The sequence below is a fragment of the Anoplopoma fimbria genome, chromosome 18 (genome assembly GCF_027596085.1).
Source record: "Anoplopoma fimbria isolate UVic2021 breed Golden Eagle Sablefish chromosome 18, Afim_UVic_2022, whole genome shotgun sequence".
NCBI lineage: Eukaryota > Metazoa > Chordata > Actinopteri > Perciformes > Anoplopomatidae > Anoplopoma > Anoplopoma fimbria.
In genome coordinates this window covers 8811343-8830583 of record NC_072466.1, presented here as the reverse complement: position 1 = coordinate 8830583, position 19241 = coordinate 8811343, and the positions used below count along the sequence as shown (strand labels likewise).

General features: G+C 39.2%; 2 protein-coding genes across 2 annotated transcripts; both read left to right on the top strand.

Annotated features, from left to right (window-relative positions):
* The first annotated feature begins 629 nt into the window (after window positions 1-629).
* Window positions 630-7700, top strand: LOC129107153 (sphingosine-1-phosphate phosphatase 1-like). Its single transcript, XM_054618554.1, has 3 exons — window positions 630-1640; window positions 4986-5075; window positions 5646-7700. Exons 1-3 carry the CDS (start codon window positions 984-986, stop codon window positions 6195-6197), a joined length of 1299 nt encoding a protein of 432 aa, XP_054474529.1. The 5' UTR covers window positions 630-983; the 3' UTR covers window positions 6198-7700.
* Window positions 7701-8873: 1173 nt separating this feature from the next.
* On the top strand, window positions 8874-19222 carry abcd4 (ATP-binding cassette, sub-family D (ALD), member 4). Its single transcript, XM_054618056.1, has 19 exons — window positions 8874-9209; window positions 9488-9606; window positions 9904-10031; window positions 13318-13457; window positions 13712-13828; window positions 14412-14537; window positions 14966-15016; window positions 15290-15384; window positions 15478-15599; window positions 16351-16442; window positions 16575-16664; window positions 16826-17031; window positions 17273-17364; window positions 17474-17510; window positions 17933-17982; window positions 18119-18171; window positions 18284-18360; window positions 18577-18692; window positions 19121-19222. The coding sequence occupies exons 1-19, from the start codon at window positions 9169-9171 to the stop codon at window positions 19214-19216; spliced, it is 1848 nt and encodes a 615-aa protein (XP_054474031.1). The 5' UTR covers window positions 8874-9168; the 3' UTR covers window positions 19217-19222.
* Window positions 19223-19241: the final 19 nt, after the last annotated feature.

Sequence of the window (19241 nt, the reverse complement as noted above, 5' to 3'; positions counted from 1 at the left end):
TTGAGCATTTGTTTGTTTACCACATAATTCCATATGTGTTCCTTCATAGTTTGGATGTCTTCAATATTAATCTACAATGTAGAAAAAAATAAAAAAAATAAAGAAAAATAAAGAAAAACCATTGAATGAGAAGGTGTGTCCAAACGTTTGACTGGTACTGTATAATAAGAGTAGTAAGCAGAGTAACGAAGGAAAAAAATATAAGACTACTTATAATAACAGCAATTATTATAGTAGAATTATAAATATGAAATAGGGAATAGTAATAGTAATGTGAAAAATAAAAATAAAGAAAAACCATTGAATGAGAAGGTGTGTCCAAACGTTTGACTGGTACTGTATAATAAGAGTAGTAAGCAGAGTAACGAAGGAAAAAAATATAAGACTACTTATAATAACAGCAATTATTATAGTAGAATTATAAATATGAAATAGGGAATAGTAATGTGAAAAATAAAAATAAAGAAAAACCATTGAATGAGAAGGTGTGTCCAAACTTTTGACTGGTACTGTATAAAGGCAGAATTTGATTATTTTTTAATACTTGTAATTCACCACAACTCCAGCAGGGGGGAGTGCTTACACGTTTTGCACATTGACCGACTGACATTAAATCAGACGAAGAAGAAGAGAAGAAGAAGAAGAAGAAGAAGCGGAGTCAACACGGGAATAACTGCCTGACGCAGTTAGTGAGCTGGTGGCGGCGTGAATGTGGATCCTGCACGAAAGTAATGGTTAACCGTGGACGCTTTAATGGACTTTGGATGCTGCCGTCCACGCCGGTGTACAAGGTCTGTGATTTAAACAGCCGGCAGTGAAGCGAAGCTGCTGCATGCATGCTGGTTAAATTAGTCTTTTAGGAGGAAAAAGCCACGGACACCCAGCTCCTCTTCTCCTTAAGCTCTCGAGGATCATGCACGCTATTGTTTAGCGTTGTGTATATTATAACAAACCTTTATTTCCTTTAATTCTTTATTTAAATCATGGCGAACGACTTTGTGAGGAAGTTTATCCAGATGTGTAATTGTCTGCAAGACCCCCGTCATGTCGCGAGGTTTCAGTATGTGTGCGGCGTTAAAGGGACGTTCCCGGTGAAGCAGACCGAGCTGGACGGGGGAGACCCGGACCCGGACTGTCCCGGGCTGAGGAGGAGGGGCCTGCAGGATGCACCGGGCTCGGAGGTCGGTGTGGGGAACGGGGATGCGCAGGTTAACGGGCTGCAGGGTGACGGTACCGGGAGGCCTGATGAGGACCCGGACTCCACCAGAGCCAAGCCCCTCCGGAGGAACTCCCTCACCGGAGACCAGGGCCAAGAGTTCCTGATCCAGAACAAGCTCCTGTTCTACCTGTTCACCTTCGGGACGGAGCTGGGCAACGAGATGTTCTTCATCGTCTTCTTCCCCTTCCTCTTCTGGAACATCGACGCCCTGGTCAGCAGGAGGCTCATCGTGGTCTGGGCCTGGAACCTGTTCGTGGGACAGTCCACCAAGGACATGGTCCGCTGGTCCAGGCCGGCCTCCCCTCCTGTGGTCAAGGTGGAGGTCTTCTACAACTCCGAGTACAGCATGCCGTCCACCCACGCTATGACGGGGACGGCCATCCCCTTCTGCCTCTTCATGCTGACCTATGGACGGTGGCAGGTGAGCACTGTTCAAACACACACACACACTGAGAACCACTCCAGATGTGCAGTATTTGTAGAAATGTACATCTTGCATGTCCACTTCTACAGCTTTAATGCAGAAGTGGACATGCAAGATGTGCAGTATTTGTAGAAATGCACATCTTTAATGCAGAAGTGTTTGTTATAATTTGACGAATTGGAAAGCTATCCGTCAGAGATATATATACAGTATTTGTAGAAATGTACAGCTTGCATGTCCACTTCTACAGCTTTAATGCAGAAGTGGACATGCCAAGGCCTGATCCAACTGTCTCATATTCAGGGACCAAACCAACATATTCACAGTTTTGGCAAGTTTGTCATAATTTGATGAATTGGAAAGCTATCCGTCAGAGATATACAGTATTTTAGAAATGTACATCCCAGTAGGCCACATGACACTAATATGACACTAATACACTGTGCAATACAATAGTTATAATAGTTTCTGTCTGTTTTATATAATATTTACATATAGTATATATAATAGTTACTGTGGATTCTTTACTGTTTTTTACTGGGGTTTTTATTGCTCATTTGCTTATTTATAATACTTATTTTGATCTTTACTATGTCTCTTTTTTGCACTATCCTCTATGCTGCTGTAATCCTGTAAATTTCCCCACTGCGGGACTAATAAAGGATTATTTTATGTTATAATTTGATGAATTGTAAAGCTATCCATCAGAGATAAAATTACTTACTTGATTAATTGATTAGTCAAATTACCGAAACAAGACGCATCGATTTCTGTTTTTTTTTTCTTGGTCTACTTTGATATGATGCTTAATTCATATCTTTAGGTTTTGGACAACGACAAGCAATTTGAACATGTCAACTTGGGATATGAGAAATTATGTTTTTGCAAATAATCTAAAATTGCAGCCTTAGTTGTCTTGATAATACTAAAGCACTGTCAAATTTGACTGCCTAAACAAAATTGCACACAGAAAAAAAAATGGCCTTTCATGTGTGGGATGGCTTTTCTGCTCCTTTTCTATGAAGGCTAGTATTTTCTTTCCTTTAATGTGAAAATATTTCATTATGTCAGCGCCAGCTTGGAAACCTTGAACTGACATGATCAGTCCATTCTTTCCCACTATGTCCTGTCTTGTATGGCCTTGTGTCGAGGAAAAAAAAAAAAAGGAAATTGATATTATGCTTACATGGCGCATATTTGTGTTTCATTACACAAACTACTCAAGACGCTGCACACCAGGAGAGTATTCCAGCTGAGCTAATGTGTACTTAAACGCAAAAGGATATATACTTAATATATACGATGTATAATTAACAAATATCTCATTGCTCAGTCAGTGTTGTTCTTTTCCACATTGCATCATAATTCATTGTTCTAGCTATGTTATGAGCACGTTTTAATAACCCACAGGGAAGGTGGACAGATGCACCAAAGTCTCAGATGTTCAAGGCCCTTAGAGCCACAGTTTCAAGGTTCAAGTGAATGAACCTGATCCAAAAAACATTCCTCTGTTTAAGCACACTGTTAAAACATGACAGGGTGTGTCAGAGGAGTACAGGCTAGCAGGGAAAACGTACTTTTGATTATTAGATAAACAAATACTCACCATTCCACATTGTAAGACACACACAGAGAGACGGGATGATTGTATTTGTACAATAGGGGAAGTGAAAGTATCTGTAAACATTTTAAAGAAATGGACAACAGTGCAAAGGAACAAAGTTAGACAGTCAGGGATTAGAGATCACATGTTACTGTGAGTGTCTTTGTTGGTAAAGATGGAGGACAGGATGTTGGAATTTGGAGGGTTACTTCACTGCTGGAGAGTTTAACAAGAGTAAAGAGTGTAGTGTAGTATCAGCCAGATTAGAGAGCTCAAAGCTATTGAACCTTTCCACTTAATGACGGGGCAGTCGCTAATTACCTTTCATGAGTAACTTGATGGCCAACCTAAAGGAAACTTGGCTGATGTTTGGTTTCAGCCCTCAGATCATTTGAGAGGCAAGAACCCACTCCAGTCTGTTTATTTGTCCTCTTCAATAACATTTTCAAAAGTTGAACCATAAACCTAAATTGTTTCACTAAGGGATTTGATTTGGATATAATGTATTATTATCTTTCTCATGGGTCCCATGTGCATCCTGTATAACAAAATCTGTAGTTAAATCAGCCAACCTCTGCATCTTTAGCACACAGTATGTGTAATGATAAAAAGAGAGAAAAATGCTCTTTTTCTTGTTGTACACGTGCATAAGATCTTTGAGTTGAGTTCAGGCAGTTGTTTGAACTGCCTGAACTCCTTTGGTGTCGTCAAGTTCACTGTTATGGAAGGTTGAGGAACTGAGACCTTTCAGAGAAACAGGTTGCAAAAGATAAGATGCAGATTAAAAACAGCTTCCAAGGCAGGAGGCAGTTTCAGCGTGTTAGCCTAGCCCTTGTCTTTCACCTTTAGCACCACCATGAAATTGATATTTGTAGTTTTGTAAAACGTCACGATGGAAATAATGATTTCCATCAAATTTGCTATGCACATTCACGTTCCCCTCAGGATGAACTGTAATGACTGTGGTGATCCCTTACCTCCCTATCAAGTGCCATCATGCAGTCAAAATGTCAATTTGTCCAATACTTTGCTTTTTGACCAAATACCTGCTTAACTAATGACATTCCCATAAGCTTCAACTGCACGTTGTGTTTAGTGCTATCTAACAAAAGTCAGCATGCTAACTTGCGAGAAACTAAGCTAGTACGCATTGTAAACATCACATCAGCATGTTATTGTCATTGTGTTGATGTTGGCATGCTGACAGTAGCGTTAAGCTCAAAGCACCACTGTGTCGAGGTACAACAACACAGAGCCGAGAGCATGGCTGTAGATTATTGTTTTCACACAATGACCTATGCATTAAATAAAAAGACTATGCACTGTGGTTTTTGAAAGCTAGTATTTCCGCTGACCGTGAATACAGATTTTATGTAAATTATGCTGGGCTAGTGGTCTCTGACTCTACATCCTAGTATCCCCGTCTCCAGGGAGCATATGTGGGTTTAGTGCCTTACTCAAGAGCACCTCGGCAGTGCCCATGAGGATAACTGGCACCTTTCTAGCTAAAAGTCCACACTCTGTACTTGTCCTGTGAGGGGACTTGAACCTACTGCCACCCGTAGCTTATTTTGCTGTATATTCTGGTCATAGTCAAAAGGCTGTTGAGGAAAATGTAGTCCTGCAAAATGGGTCCATGAGCCTCCTGGTGAGGCTTTATGTGAGTGCTCCTCTTCGGCAACCTTTTAATATCTATATTTATATTTTTTTATCCCGTGTCTGTGTGTTTTTGCTCTTAGTATCCCTTCCTCTTTGGCTTTGGTGTGGCTCTCAGCTGGAGTATCCTGGTGTGTGTAAGCAGAGTCTACATGGGGATGCATTCTATTCTGGTAAGTAAATTAAATAAATAATATGAAATAAATAGACCCTCACTGCTGCTGCTCACACTTAGCCTCCACTGACACCTGTAGTCCCAGCTCAGAAGGTTAACTCAGTGAGGTCTACCTCAGCTTGGTCAAACATGTTCTCTGTTCAAATAGCTTGTGCATATTTTATCTTTCTATAGGTAAACTATTTTTTCCTTTTTACATATTTTAACGTTAATGCATAACGTTAATATGCACAACATCCACCCATGCTCCATTCTTTTATGGTTATAACATTCTCAGGAACTTCAACTTTTATGATCTGAGGAAATATTAAGAAGAGCCAATAAACAAATCAAAGCCAGTATTTATGATTGGATCAGATTTTGTTGTCAGGCAACTCATTTTAGTAAATGTTGTTTATGTTCTGCAGGACAACGACCGTAACCTCTGTTTATACGTCAGCAGCTCACCTGATTATTATTTTTTTGTTGTTCATTTGATGATATAGAAATTGATGCTACTGAATGTCTTATTATATTTTCATTTTAACTTCTCATGTTGTTTACAATGATTTGTGTTCTTGTGTTTCAGGAGGTTATCACTGGCTTCCTCTACAGCCTTCTTATTCTAGCCTTTTTCCAGCCAATTTTGGGCAAGATCGACAGCTTCTACATGACGGACCACTTTGCTCCTCTTGTGATTATCGTGTCCCATGTGAGCCTAGGACTTGTGGCTTTCTCTCTGGATTCCTGGAGCACCTCTCGGGGTGATACGGCTCAGGCTCTGGGCACCGGGGCGGGAGCTGCCATCGCTACCCATGTGAACTATCAGCTGGGGCTGCTGCTGGATCCACCGCTGTCCTCACTTCCTCTAACTCTACCGCCAATCAGCACTAGTTTGGTGGTCCTCGCTCTGCTGCGCTTCTTCATCGGAGTCGCTGTCATCCTCGTCACGAGAATGGTTATGAAAGCCGTGACTATTCCGTTCTTATGTCGACTGTTTGGGCTGCCTTCGGATGATGTAAGGCAAGCGAGGCAGCACATGAAAGTGGAGCTGCCGTACCGTTACATTGTCTACAGTGTTGTTGGTTTTAGTTGTGTCAGTGTGGTGCCTCTCATCTTTAGGATCTTAAACCTTGCCTGAGTGTTGTGTGCAAACTGTCATTTACTGCTGACACGTTCACCTCGTGGTGAAGGCAAAGAGCACTTGTGAACATGCTGCTTGTTTCGACACAAGATAAGGCTCTGTTTCTGCACGACAGAAACTGATTTTCAAGTATAAATTTGGTGATATTCTTTTCTTTTTTTTCTTTTTTTATTATTATTATTGTCAATATTCCTCTGTGCCATTGAGCTCCATTGTTGTCCAAAAAATATTACATGTTCCATCATTATGATGAGCATAGGCACTGTAGTTTATACTGAGTTAATCCCACACACACCATTCTAACAGTGTGAATGCACCAAATGTGTATCAATCCCCTGCTGAAAATAGTCCACAACAAATAGTTTTTGTTTGAGTATCAATACCCCAGCTATTTTAAGGAATAGTTAAGGCTTTTTTCTAATCAACGTATATATTTGTGACCCATTTTAAAATATTTTCATTTTCATTAGGGACCAGTGTGCTTCGGGGCCCAGAGCCACAAACTAGAGGAAGTAGGAAAGTATTGTTGGTTTTAGCCTTTTTCATAGGATTTGTTGAGAATGACAATATAGAACATCACCAGCCTTATCCTTTAAGATCCACCTGCAGTAGACACATTTTAAGTGTTAACTGGAACTTTGCCAATAAAAAGTATCAAATGTACTGTCATGATGCTTGCATTCAATTATGAGGAATATATTGTTAATTTACATTTTGATCGAAATATAGAAGAACATGTTATTGGAGAATTCCATGCTCTCAAAATAAACCAAAACATTAATCAGTAATGTGTGATGTAATTTCACTTCATAGTTATTGTCCCGCTTAAATAAAATAAGGATGGAGCAAGTTCACAGGTGAAGGGGTAGTTACACAATCTCTATTTAATTTTGAAAGACTGGAGAAGCAGGTCTGTTGTATCATAAAGATTGTATCTGCATTATCATAGTCAGCATTATCTATATCATTACCTCCTTTTTGTACATGTTTTGTGCTTGTTTCATAAAAACATTTGTAATTTTGTGTCAAGTGTAAGTTAAGTGCTCTGAATAATCATTTTAAAGCTTAAAAATTAATATAACCTATTTTTGATAAAGTATTTTGCCATGTTACCTAACTTGAGCTGAATTGTTGCTATATAAAAAATCTAAATCTACATTATTCATACTTGATTTCAAGAATCATATTTAGGCGGCTTTTCAGCTGGCCTTCCTTAAACGGTATAATTAAAACACTTGTACTTAAACAGTATATAAAAAACATTGATCCTAGCACTTGTCAGAATGTTTTAATTGCTTGTTATTTGCTGTTGTAATGTTCCAATAATGATTTGCTTTAATATTTATGTCAGAATTGTATTGCCTGAGCATTTATACTAAGTACTCATCAATATGTACAGGTCTATTATTACCATCCATTTCCCGCATTTCTTTTCTGTTATAAAAGGATTGTATCCTTTTGAAAAAAAAAAATGGAAACAAGGAGAATAAAATCTTCCAAAAAAACACATTTGAATGCATTTCATTTTCAGGGTCCTTGCAAGAAAGGTTCACTTCTGAAATTCTGAAGAGGATCAATAAATAATGTTACAGTTATCAGTGGCTGATGTAAGACTTTTTGTTGACGGGAAATCATCTGATTAAAAAACAAACATTAGAAATAAATGTTAGTTACTTTGCTTGAACTTTTGCCTTTTAACAAGATGACAGAAAAACTCAAGTGAGAGAGAGAATAATTTAAAGTTGCATGTGTGTAGAGTGCTGCACACATCCAGAAAAACTGCATTTTTGTTTTGTCAATAGTGGGGGAAAGCATGTAGTGTTATGTGTTTTACTCCCTTCACCGAAATAACCCATTGGGTGCATGCTTAACCTTTGAACAACATAGATAAGGTTTGTATTTGTCTGGTTTGTAACCCTAATGCACATCCAGCCCAATCAGTGGTTCCCTGAGATCTATAAATTGAACTCTCAAAGAGGTAAGCACATGGCCTGACTTTACCTGTGCAATCTCGCACCATTATGTATTTAGCAGCTAATGAAATAGTTAAGCTGTTAACACTAGTTTATTAAGTGAGTATTATTCAACAAAAATGTGACCAAGCATGAATGATAAGAATCATGTTTTGTCATAATTAAAACATTTTCTTTTGTGACATAGTTGTTTTATAATAATGGTATTGTTCAAGCACTATTTTCAAGCCTTTCAAGTAGGGCCACACCCAGGTACCCACACATATTAATAGCCTTTTATTGGCCCATGCCCACTTCTTTTTGGTATTTAACACTGTGGTTGGCGAGATGTGGCTCCTATTACCTTACAAATAGTAGCCACAGGACAAATAACATACTTTTATTGAACATGTTCTCTGTTCAAATAGCTTGTGTATATTTTATATTTTTAAAAAAAGATTAAAAAAAGGGGTTTTTAGAGAGATATTAATGTGTGTAAACGTTATTTATATTAAAATGATTGTGTACTTTTATTTTAATGTTTGGCAAAATCTATGCCAATAAAGCTACGTTAATTTGAATTGGTCCATGTTACAGCTTTTATAGGCATGCATCTCCTGTATGTCACTAATGGTTTTGTCATAAGCCTGTAAAAACTGACTTTTTAACCTTTTATTTTGAAGAAACAGAATCATTTACACCGGAAATCCGGACTTTTATTTCCCCCTACCAAACATCCTTCCAGCCTCAGTGCACAGTGGAGCTGCAATGTAATAGTTAGACAACATTTAATCTAATTAGTCGTTATAAGTTATTCAGATGGCAATGTAAGCTGGTTTTGCACAAGTTTGTTGGTGAATCCAGTCGGTAGATAACTCTTATAATCTTTGGCTTCCTCATCGTTAACGTTAGTGCAAAGGTAGCCTCGACCTGCAAGGTGATATTCGCTTACAGCAGCAGAGAAACATATGCTTTTATATTAAGTTATATTTGTTTAAAACACTAGTCCCCTGCAGATGCCTCGTTTGGGAAAGTCAAATGGCAAAGAGAGAAAAAGGTAAGACTGAAGCTACTCCTGCAAAGCATGCAGATTAATAATTAAAGACATTAAATATAATGAGAAAGAATGAAACTGTGAAAATGCAACATGTAGTACAACACTGTAATGACAGGGAAGTTTAAAAGTTGGTTTAAGGGGAAGTGACTGATACAAAGGCAAGAACTTTATCCAAACAAATATATCTCAGTTCATCATGTGACCACACATTGCAAATTCATTAGATTCAAGAGTTGCCTTTTTCTAATATGTATGTTTTTATATGTGGCTGTGCATAGACCTAAATTAGACTGGACGTTTATTCAGAGGTTCTGCAGCATTCAGAAGGTCCTGTTCCCATCATGGACCAGTCAAAGTGCCCTGATGTTTGGGACGCTGCTTGCGGTCACTCTGACAGGTAACTGATTTTAATGAAAGTTATTTGATGAGGAGTAGTGTGGTAAATACATTGTCACATACAGTCTCTGACATGAATCCTCATAATGAGACACATTCAATGCCTGTTGGACCATGTCTTTTGATGCATTCAAAACTATTCTAAAGATAACACTAGACTACATACAATGTTTATTTTTCTTTCCATGTGACCCGTAGCTCAAAGGTTGGCTCAAAGGTTGCTTCATTTGCATACATTATTTTACAAGTATTTGTTGTCCCAACGATGCGCTGACAGATCTTTTTTTTCTGTTATCAGAGCAGCTGATCATTTACCAAGTGGGTGTCCTCCCCAGTCACTTCTACAGTGTGCTGGCAGACAAAGATTACTCAGGCTTCCAGAGTCTGGTGGGCACAGCTATGGTGCTCATCTTGCTCAACTCCACGGTAAGTAGAAGGAGCAGACGGGTGGCGCCACAAGTTAATAATAATAATAATAATAATAAATTTTATTTATAATGCACTTTATATTCAAGAATCTCAAAGTGCTACAGAGAAAAAAATAACAAAAAAACTATTAAAAGGGGGAACCTCAAAGAAAGTTTAGCTAAATGCTCTTTTAAAGAGATGGGTTTTGAGGTTCCGTTTAAAAAGAGCTGTAGTCTGTGGAGCCCTCAGGTGGTCAGGGAGGGCGTTCCATAGTCTAGGGGCAGCAGCAGAAAAGGCCCGATCACCCATGGTGCACAGCTTCGTATGTCGGGTTTGGAGGGTGTGAGTGGATCCTGAACGGAGTGTACGTGAGGTTTTCGGGGGGGGTGAGGAGTTCCTGAAGGTAGAGGGGGCAAGTCCGTGAAGGCACTGGTGGGTGAGGAGGGAGACCTTGTACTCAATTCTGAGTGGGACAGGGAGCCAGTGCAGTAATTTCAGGATGGGGGTGATGTGGTCATGCTTGCGCACCCTCATCAGGACCCTGGCAGCACTGTTTTGAATGTATTGGAGCCTCTGGATGCTCTTGCCAGGGATCCCAATGAGGAGTGCATTGCAGTAGTCCAACCTGGAGGAGACAAAGGCATGGACGAGCTTCTCTGCATCAGCCAGGGTGAGTGATTGGCGGAGTTTGGCGATGTTCCTGAGGTGGTATAAAGCTGTCTTACAGAGGTGTTTGATGTGGGTGTCAAAATTAAGTTTGGGTCCATTTTAACACCGAGGTTGGTGACGGATGTGGAAAGGGGGATGTTTTGGCCAGAGAAGGTGATATTGGTGATGGTGGGGGAGCGGAGCTGATGTGGCGTGCCAACAAGGATGGCTTCCGTTTTATGGCTGTTAAGTTGTAGGAAGTTGAGCTTCATCCATGCCTCTATCTCCTCCAGGCAGGTGGTCAGTGTGGATGTTGGCAGAGGGGCAGAAGAAGTGGGGGTTGTCCTGATGTAGAGCTGTGTATCATCAGCATAGCAGTGGTAAGATAAGCCATGCCTGCTAATGACACTACCCAGGGGGAGCATGTACAGTGAGAACAGTGTGGGGCCCAACACCGAGCCCTGGGGGACACCGCAGGTGACGTTGTTGGTGTGTGATTTTGCTTTGCCCAGGGCAACGTGCTCAGTTCTGTCAGTGAGGTACGAGGTGAACCAGTTCTTTACATTTCCTGATAGTCCAATGGTGTATTGCAGGCGGTGAAGGAGAATATTGTGGTCAACCGTATCAAAAGCAGCTGTTAAGTCCAGGAGGATGAGGAGAGATGGGGAGCCGGTGTCTGCTGCCATCAGGAGGTCATTTGTGACCCTGACCAAGGCTGTTTCTGTACTGTGGCCATTGCGGAAACCAGACTGGAATTTTTCAAACAAGTGATGTTGTATGAGGTGATCCTGGAGTTGTGCTGCAACTGTTTTTTCCAGAACTTTTGACAGAAATGGGAGATTTGAGATGGGCCTGTAGTTGGAGAGGACTTCTGGATCAAGGGTAGGTTTTTTTAATGTTGGTCTGATGACAGCAGTTTTTAATGCAGATGGGATATGGCCGGCCAGGAGGGAGTGGTTAATGATATTGGTGATGAGTGGAGAGACAGCAGAGATGTTGGCCTTCAGCAGAGCTGTAGGGAAGGGGTCTAGTGCACAGGTGGATGGCTTCATTTTCCTGATGACGTCCTCCACCTCTTCCTTTGTGATGCTGGAGAAGGAGCAGAGGGTCTGGACAGAGTCAATCGGTGGGTCAGCAGTTGGAAGGGGCAGGGCAGTAGTGGTGGAGAGCTGTGAGCGGATGTTATTCACTTTTTGTTTAAAAAAGTTGATGTGCAAGTTGACCTCCCTACTGATAATAGGAGCCCAAAATGAGCCGAAAGAGATCAACCTTTAGTTTCTACTCTTCACCCATGTGCAAACTCAACTCTACATGTCAATATATAGATTACTTTTACCTAACCTCTTTTTGTTTTAAACAATAGTTAATGCATAATCACAAAGATTATTGATAAAAGGGTTTATTCTTTTTCAAGCCAACTTCTGGAAAATTGTCAATTTACTGTAGGAGCTTGTTTGACTTTTTCTTTTTGGATACTGTATGTTATGAGCATTTTATTACTTCTAACATTTGAAGTTTAAGTTAACTTGTTTGTTATTGTGCAGAGCAATGTCACGGTAACCTTATTACGATACTTAATCTTACTATCATTAAAGTAATACTTCACCCACAAAGGAACATTTGTTTATCAACTATTGACCCCATGTAATTTTGAATTCTTGAAGAAAACTTTGTTTTTCTAGCATGCTCTCACACAACTCTTGCAGTATAATCCAGGTGTCATTTATCCAGTTGTATGCTAGGTCACAATAACATTGCATCTTGGCTTAAACCCTACTATTCAAAGCACTTCCACATAAGTAGCACTCACACGGACAAGCTGCGTGCCTGAACAAGCATGAAAATGTTAATGATCAAAGTGTTTGAAATAGCGAAGATGCATGTGTTTGGGAAGTATTTAGCATACGACAGGACAATTGTGACTTGGGTTATACCGCACGAGTTGTGTGAGAGTTTTTACAGATGTTTGGTATAGTTTGGCTGCGGTTAAATGAGACCCCCGTTTGCTTAGATTCATTAAAACTTTGCAAACTTCTTTGTTCATCGTGGAGGCATGCGAGCAAAATCACATTTTTTCCAAGTATTCAAGGTAACACGGTGTGAGAAAAGAATATACAAATGATCATTTTTATGAGTGAAGAATCCCTGTAAGGCAAATATTTTATTTTATTTGATTAGAGTTCAAAATTACTATTAAAATAACTGGGGGAAAAAATCCAACATTCCCAATACTGTACATTATGTGCCCTGATACATTTTGCTGAGATTAAACCGAAGAAAGAATCGGGTAAATTGTTTCCTATATTTTACTGTATGACATTTGATTTTTGATTGCTGTTTTTATAGACAATGGCAACTTTACAAGGTCAGGCCAGTCTGACATGTTCATTTTACAGCCTTTCTCTCATGTACTTGGATGTTGGAACAGAGAAATTGCAAACACGTAGCTTTGGCAACTGATATTCGACATACAGTTTATTTCACCACATTGTTTTTTACATGAGCAGCGTCAGCAGGCCTCATCTGAAATATGAGGAATCAAATCTCTGGTTAGTTTCACAGAGATCCTCATATAATCACTGTTTATTGTCTCTGTGTTACTTTACTCTAATAGACAATTTCTCTTTTTCTCTGTGTTCCTCTTTCCCTCTCCCAGTTGAAAAGTATCGACCAGTACATTTGCAATCAGATGTATGTTAGCTGGAGGAGGATGCTAACTGAGAGCCTCCATACATCCTACTTCCAGGGCCGAGTCTATTACACACTAAATGTACTGAGAGAGGAAATAGACAATCCGTAAGCTTTAATGGTTTTACCTCTTTGTAGACTTATCTAGGACTTTTTAAATGAATAAAATCATATATGCAATTTTAAGTCGTCAACATTTATCAACAAATCATCAGCAAATCTATCGACTGAAATTTTTTTGGTGTAAGATTAGGTGAAAGAGTTTAGTTTATATTTATTATTAGAAGATTAAACTTGATAATAAGGAGGAATCAAGTAATTTGTTTGTTTTTTCTCATTGTGTTGCTCTGTGTAACTTGCAGGGACCAGCGTATCAGTCAGGATGCAGAGAGGTTGTGTAAGCAGATGAGCACCATGGCTAGTCGTTTGATTGTATCACCGTTCACGCTGGCTTACTACACCTACCACTGCTTCCATAGGTAAGTTTGTAGAGTACCGAGGTCACTGTAATATGTCACGCTCTTAAACACATTTATCACCTACTCTGAAATTAATGCATCATCAGAGACATGTGCTCTGTTAAGATATCATGTTATTACAGCCACATTTGCCAGTATTTGTATTTCAGAGAGGCATATGTACATTAACAATTGTCAAAAAACAAAGACTTAGATTTTATATATAATTTGTATCTGTGCCATGTGCTCTTTGTGTGTGGTTTAAGAAACTGGAAAGTCTACTTGTTGTCAGTGACCCACTACAGGCACATTTCCTAAGTGTCTGATTTAGCCCTAAAGGTGTGCTGCAACACTAAATATATTTAAATGTTTGCGATTTTTTTTAAAAATGCGAAGCTCTATTTTTGCACTGTAATTGCAGCAAATTTACTTACATTTCTCTGATTATCATCTTTTCTTTGCTTTGGGTCTTTTCATTTTGTTCAACTTTATTAAGTTTTAATGCATTTTCCTTCTCATTGTATCCGTCACATTGTTTTAGTACCTTATGTAAAGCTTTCCGAATCGCCTTAGTGTTCTATAAATAAAGTTGCTTTGTTCGTAGCACTGGCTGGATTGGTCCTGTGAGTATCTTTGGCTACTTTGTGATTGGGACCATTGCCAATAAAATCCTCATGGGGCCGATTGTGTCGACTCTGTATGAGCAGGAAAAACTGGAAGGGGACTTCAGGTAAGTCCAAGTGTGTAAGTCCAGTCTGTAAGTCATGTTTGTCACAGTGAATGAGGTGACAAATACACAAGTGTCTGTGTCAAGAAGAATGTGTGCTGACAGACAAGCAGAGCAGGATCGACTTAAAAGTGTGTTCGCTGAACTTCTACAGAGCATTTTTGCAAGCTCTTTTGACACAAATCCTGTCGGTGTTTATTAGTCCTTTGTTTAGTGGAAGTATCTGTAGCCTTTGGCCCAGTTCCTTTTGCCTTTCAGGAAATAACACAGGATGTGTGTCAGCTATGAAAGAGGAATACTATTTAACTGTCACAAGTCAAAACAATGTGATTCTGTATTGACGGAGAACAGTTGAATAACATTTTTGTTAAAAACAAAGGTGTGTTGCTTGAAAGTGATTTTTTTTCAGAGATATGTTTTTGTATCTCCAGATTCAAGCACATGCAGATCCGTGTTAATGCAGAGTCTGCAGCTTTTTACAGGTGAGGCACAAACACACATGATTTATATACCAAGGTCAACCTTTTCTCATTTATTTTACTGTGTCTTATGCATGAATCATGCCTGCTTCAATTGATGAAATGGAAATAAAGACGTTTTCAGAAAGTACTTGCAATCGTAACCATATAACCTATATTGACGGTATGGTTTACTATCCTGGGATTATTTTTGACTCGTTCTAACACACCAAATCACACCCACCATGGAGTGAAAGCAGTACAAGTTGGCAAAAATACTGCTGTCTGTGTTTTTAGAGCCGGTAAAGTGGAGCACATGAGGACCGATCGCAGACTGCAGACTCTGTTACAAACTCAGAAGAGTCTAATTAACAAAGAGCTCTGGCTTTATAGTAAGAACACCCTACACACCCCCCCTCACGGACTCATAAATTTGAACCATTGCTTTGATTAAACCTGTTAACCTCTGACTTCTCCTCTCTCAGTCGGGGTAAACACATTTGACTACCTTGGAGGTTACCTCAGCTACATTATAATCGCCATTCCCATCTTCACCGGTATCTATGATGGTCTCACTCCTGGTGATCTCAGTGCACTCATCAGTAAGGTGAGCATCTTTGTTTTCCTTTACCTACTCCTAAGAACTTTAATTTCTTAAAAAATGCACCTTTCTTTACCTAAAAAATACGAACCCTTAATAATGTAGCCATAGAGGTCAAAAACAATTAATCTTTTTATTTTAATACAGTCAGAAGTGAGAATGTTTCTCCCAATCCCAGTTTATAATCAACGTCATATATCAATCTTTATTATCCTCAGCAACACATTTATTGAATGAAAGGAAGATATGAGTGAAAGAAGAGTACACTAGTTTAAACAATTTGAAAATAAGTTCATAGCAGAAACAATAAATCATGATATATTTATGTATATATGTGCTCCTGTTACCTTTTTTTTTTTACAGAGTTTAGTTTATATATGGTAGTGGTTATAAAATGTTTGTCATCACAGAATTGCTGGCTGAATGTGAATGTGTTGCTAATGTCACCAATAGGTGGCAGCAAAAGCTTTCTCTTATGTTTAAACATGCACGCTCAGCTTGAATGCCTCTTGTTAGAGAGCTCACTTCTAACTGTATAAAGAAGGTAATGTAGCTTCAGAACAGTCACCAACACATGTAAATAAGCAACTTTAAGTAATGTCATCAGCTAGTCTTAAATTCCTCTTTTCTCTTATGTGCTGTCGTACGATGTGGCTCGTTGTTACTTCTTTTTGTTCTGTGTTCAAACACTTCTTTCAATAATCCTGTCTCTTATTTACTCTCTGCTCTGGCTCTCCCTCTCCTTGTTCATATTTAGAACGCCTTTGTGTGCATCTACTTGATAAATGGCTTCACGCAGCTAATAGACCTGTCAACCACTCTGTCAGATGTGGCTGGATACACCCACAGGTATCACACTGCATACCTAAATACACTTCCCTGGAGGACAGATGATGACAGCAGAATACATGCATACCAGCCACCTCTCTATCACTGAAATGTGTGTGTGTGTGTGTTGTGTGTTGTGTGTTGTGTGGTCAGGATTGGGGAGTTGAGGGAGGTGATGGATGACATCCTACGCGAGCAGTGTGACTATGACCCGGCATCAGGGGAAAGCTACGACTTTGACAGGTTTGTGTGAGCCCCTTGGATCTCTGCTGCACAAAAAGTATAATTTGGAATTAAAAAACAAGACAAAGAGCAAAGAAAATTGAAAAAAATGAATATTAAGTGCTTGTATCAAAGCTTTTCATTCTCCACGTTTTTATTTTATTTTTTATTTCTCCATACAGTGACTTCAACATCCATGGGGGCCCTGCGGACACGGCCTTCATCCTGGACCATCTTTCATACAAATCTCCTTACTCAGACAAGCTACTGGTGGAGGATCTGAGTCTGAAAATCAGCCAGGGAACAAATCTACTGGTGGTGGGAAACACAGGCACCGGCAAGACGTCACTACTGAGGGTCCTTAACCGGCTCTGGGAGGCACACAGCGGTGAGAGAGCAGCGAGAGTGAGGCTGTTTGACTCAGTGAAAGAAAGGACGACATTTGATTGTAATGGGAGCAAAGATATGACAGGAAGAGCGTATTGAAAAGGTGTAGCATCTCCTGACCAGTTCAGCTTGTAATAATAATAAGTAAGACTGTAGGCCATTTAGTTCCTTTATTCAAATTGTTACAATGAAAATAATGTACTGATGAGTAGCCTCATGATCCTTTTTGCCCATCTCCTCAGGTTTTGTCCACATGACCACATGCTTCGGGCCCAGAGGAACCGTCTTCCTGCCACAGAGACCTTACCTGACTGATGGCACACTGCGTGAACAGGTAGCTTTCTTGTTTTTTATTTTGGTTCTCTATAAAGCTTGTAACTTGTTTAATAATTAATGTATAGATCAAAAATCAACGAACTTAAATGGAACTCTCTTTCCCAAAGGTGATCTACCCATTGAAGGATATCTACCCTGCATCAGGTATCTGATTTCACTGATTTCACATTTAAACAATGCAACATTCAAAGGTTATAGCTGTTAATTCATTTATTGGAGTTAGTTGTTGTGGAAAAAAAAAAAATCAATCATACAGTTTTATATTAAATACATGCACAAAGCACTTAAGTTGCACATGTTTTGTGCCATCTCAACATTTTAATACATTAAAGCCAAAGAAACCCATATTTAAAATTGTTTCCTGACAGCAATATGTTATTTGATTAAAGCAGCTAATTTAATACTACACTAAGAAGATAAATGTGTTTAGGTACAATATTTATATCAATCTAAACTTGGGTCTTGGTTTCATTCATAACTTTGTGTTGATGCTGGCTCTGGAAATGACTGATATAATTGGTCATCTGAGTAAGTGATATTCATAATGTGAGTTTGCTTTTTTTCAGGGTCAGCTGATGATGACCGAATTATACAATTCCTAGAACTAGCTGGAGTGGTGAGTGACGTTATCCCACAGTATCTTCCTTTCTACTTTAATCTTCAATTTGTTGTGCTAAATTGTTTATTCACCTTGGATATTTCACCACTATGATTTTGAACAAACACTGATTCTGAATCTAAATGTGCTCCAGTCGAGTCTCCTGAAGCGCACAGGCGGGCTGGACGAAAAGGTGGACTGGAACTGGTAAGAGAGATGCAAGATGAAAAACACAACAAAGTGAAATAATAAATGTGTTTATTAAATCTTCAAATGTGGAACACAATGATGCAGAATCTGAACTAGCTTTTCTCTGCAGGTATGATGTTCTGTCTCCAGGTGAAATGCAGCGTCTCTGCTTTGCTCGTCTCTTCTACCTGCAGCCCCAATATGCAGGTGTGAGGTTTTGGATTTCTGTATTCATTAAAATCATCTGAGGATGCAAGACTTTTTTGGGGGATTTCTAAATCTTTGATTTAACACCTACAGTTCATATCTATCATTTGCACATTTTCATCATGTCCTCTGTATTAGAGGTGACCCAAACTGGAGTTTTCTTCAACAACTTTTATGTTTTTTTAAAAACATTTTTATTATCTTTTTTGTTTGCAGTGTTGGATGAGGCCACCAGTGCTCTGACGGAGGAGGCGGAAGCACAGCTGTACTGGACCTGTAAACAGCTCGGCATGACTTTGGTCAGTCTGGGACACCGCAGCAGCCTGGAGAAGGTATTGTAGACCCAAAACTCACCAGTTTCATGTCCAGAACAAAACTGAAAGGAGGGCTTTGCTTTATACTTATAAAGACACTGGGAAATCTGGGCTCAGTTTACTGTAGGAGGAATAATTTAATTGGATTTTTGTACTTTTATTTGTTTAAATAATGTTTGACGTTTCTCTTTGCAATGCTCTCTATCTACACAATTCTGAGAAATGCCAGAAAAATTGTTTATCAATTAGATCCTAAATTATTCAGTCCATAAGGCCAACCGCTTTATCAGACAACAGTATAAAGTAGTGCTTTTTTGTCAGTCCATGAATTTTTTTGTTTCAATATGTCAGTATTTTTCCATTTTAGCAAATACTTCTTCTTACCTTCTTCTCAAATCTGTTTAAATATACCAAGGACATTAACTCCTTCTTTCTTTTTGCTGCAGTACCATGATGTCCAGTTGAAACTATGTGGAGAAGGACTATGGGAGTTAACAAAGTTAAAAGGAGGCAGCAAAAGCACCAAAGAAGAAGAACTGTGACTGCAGAGTCATCTCTTTTAAACTC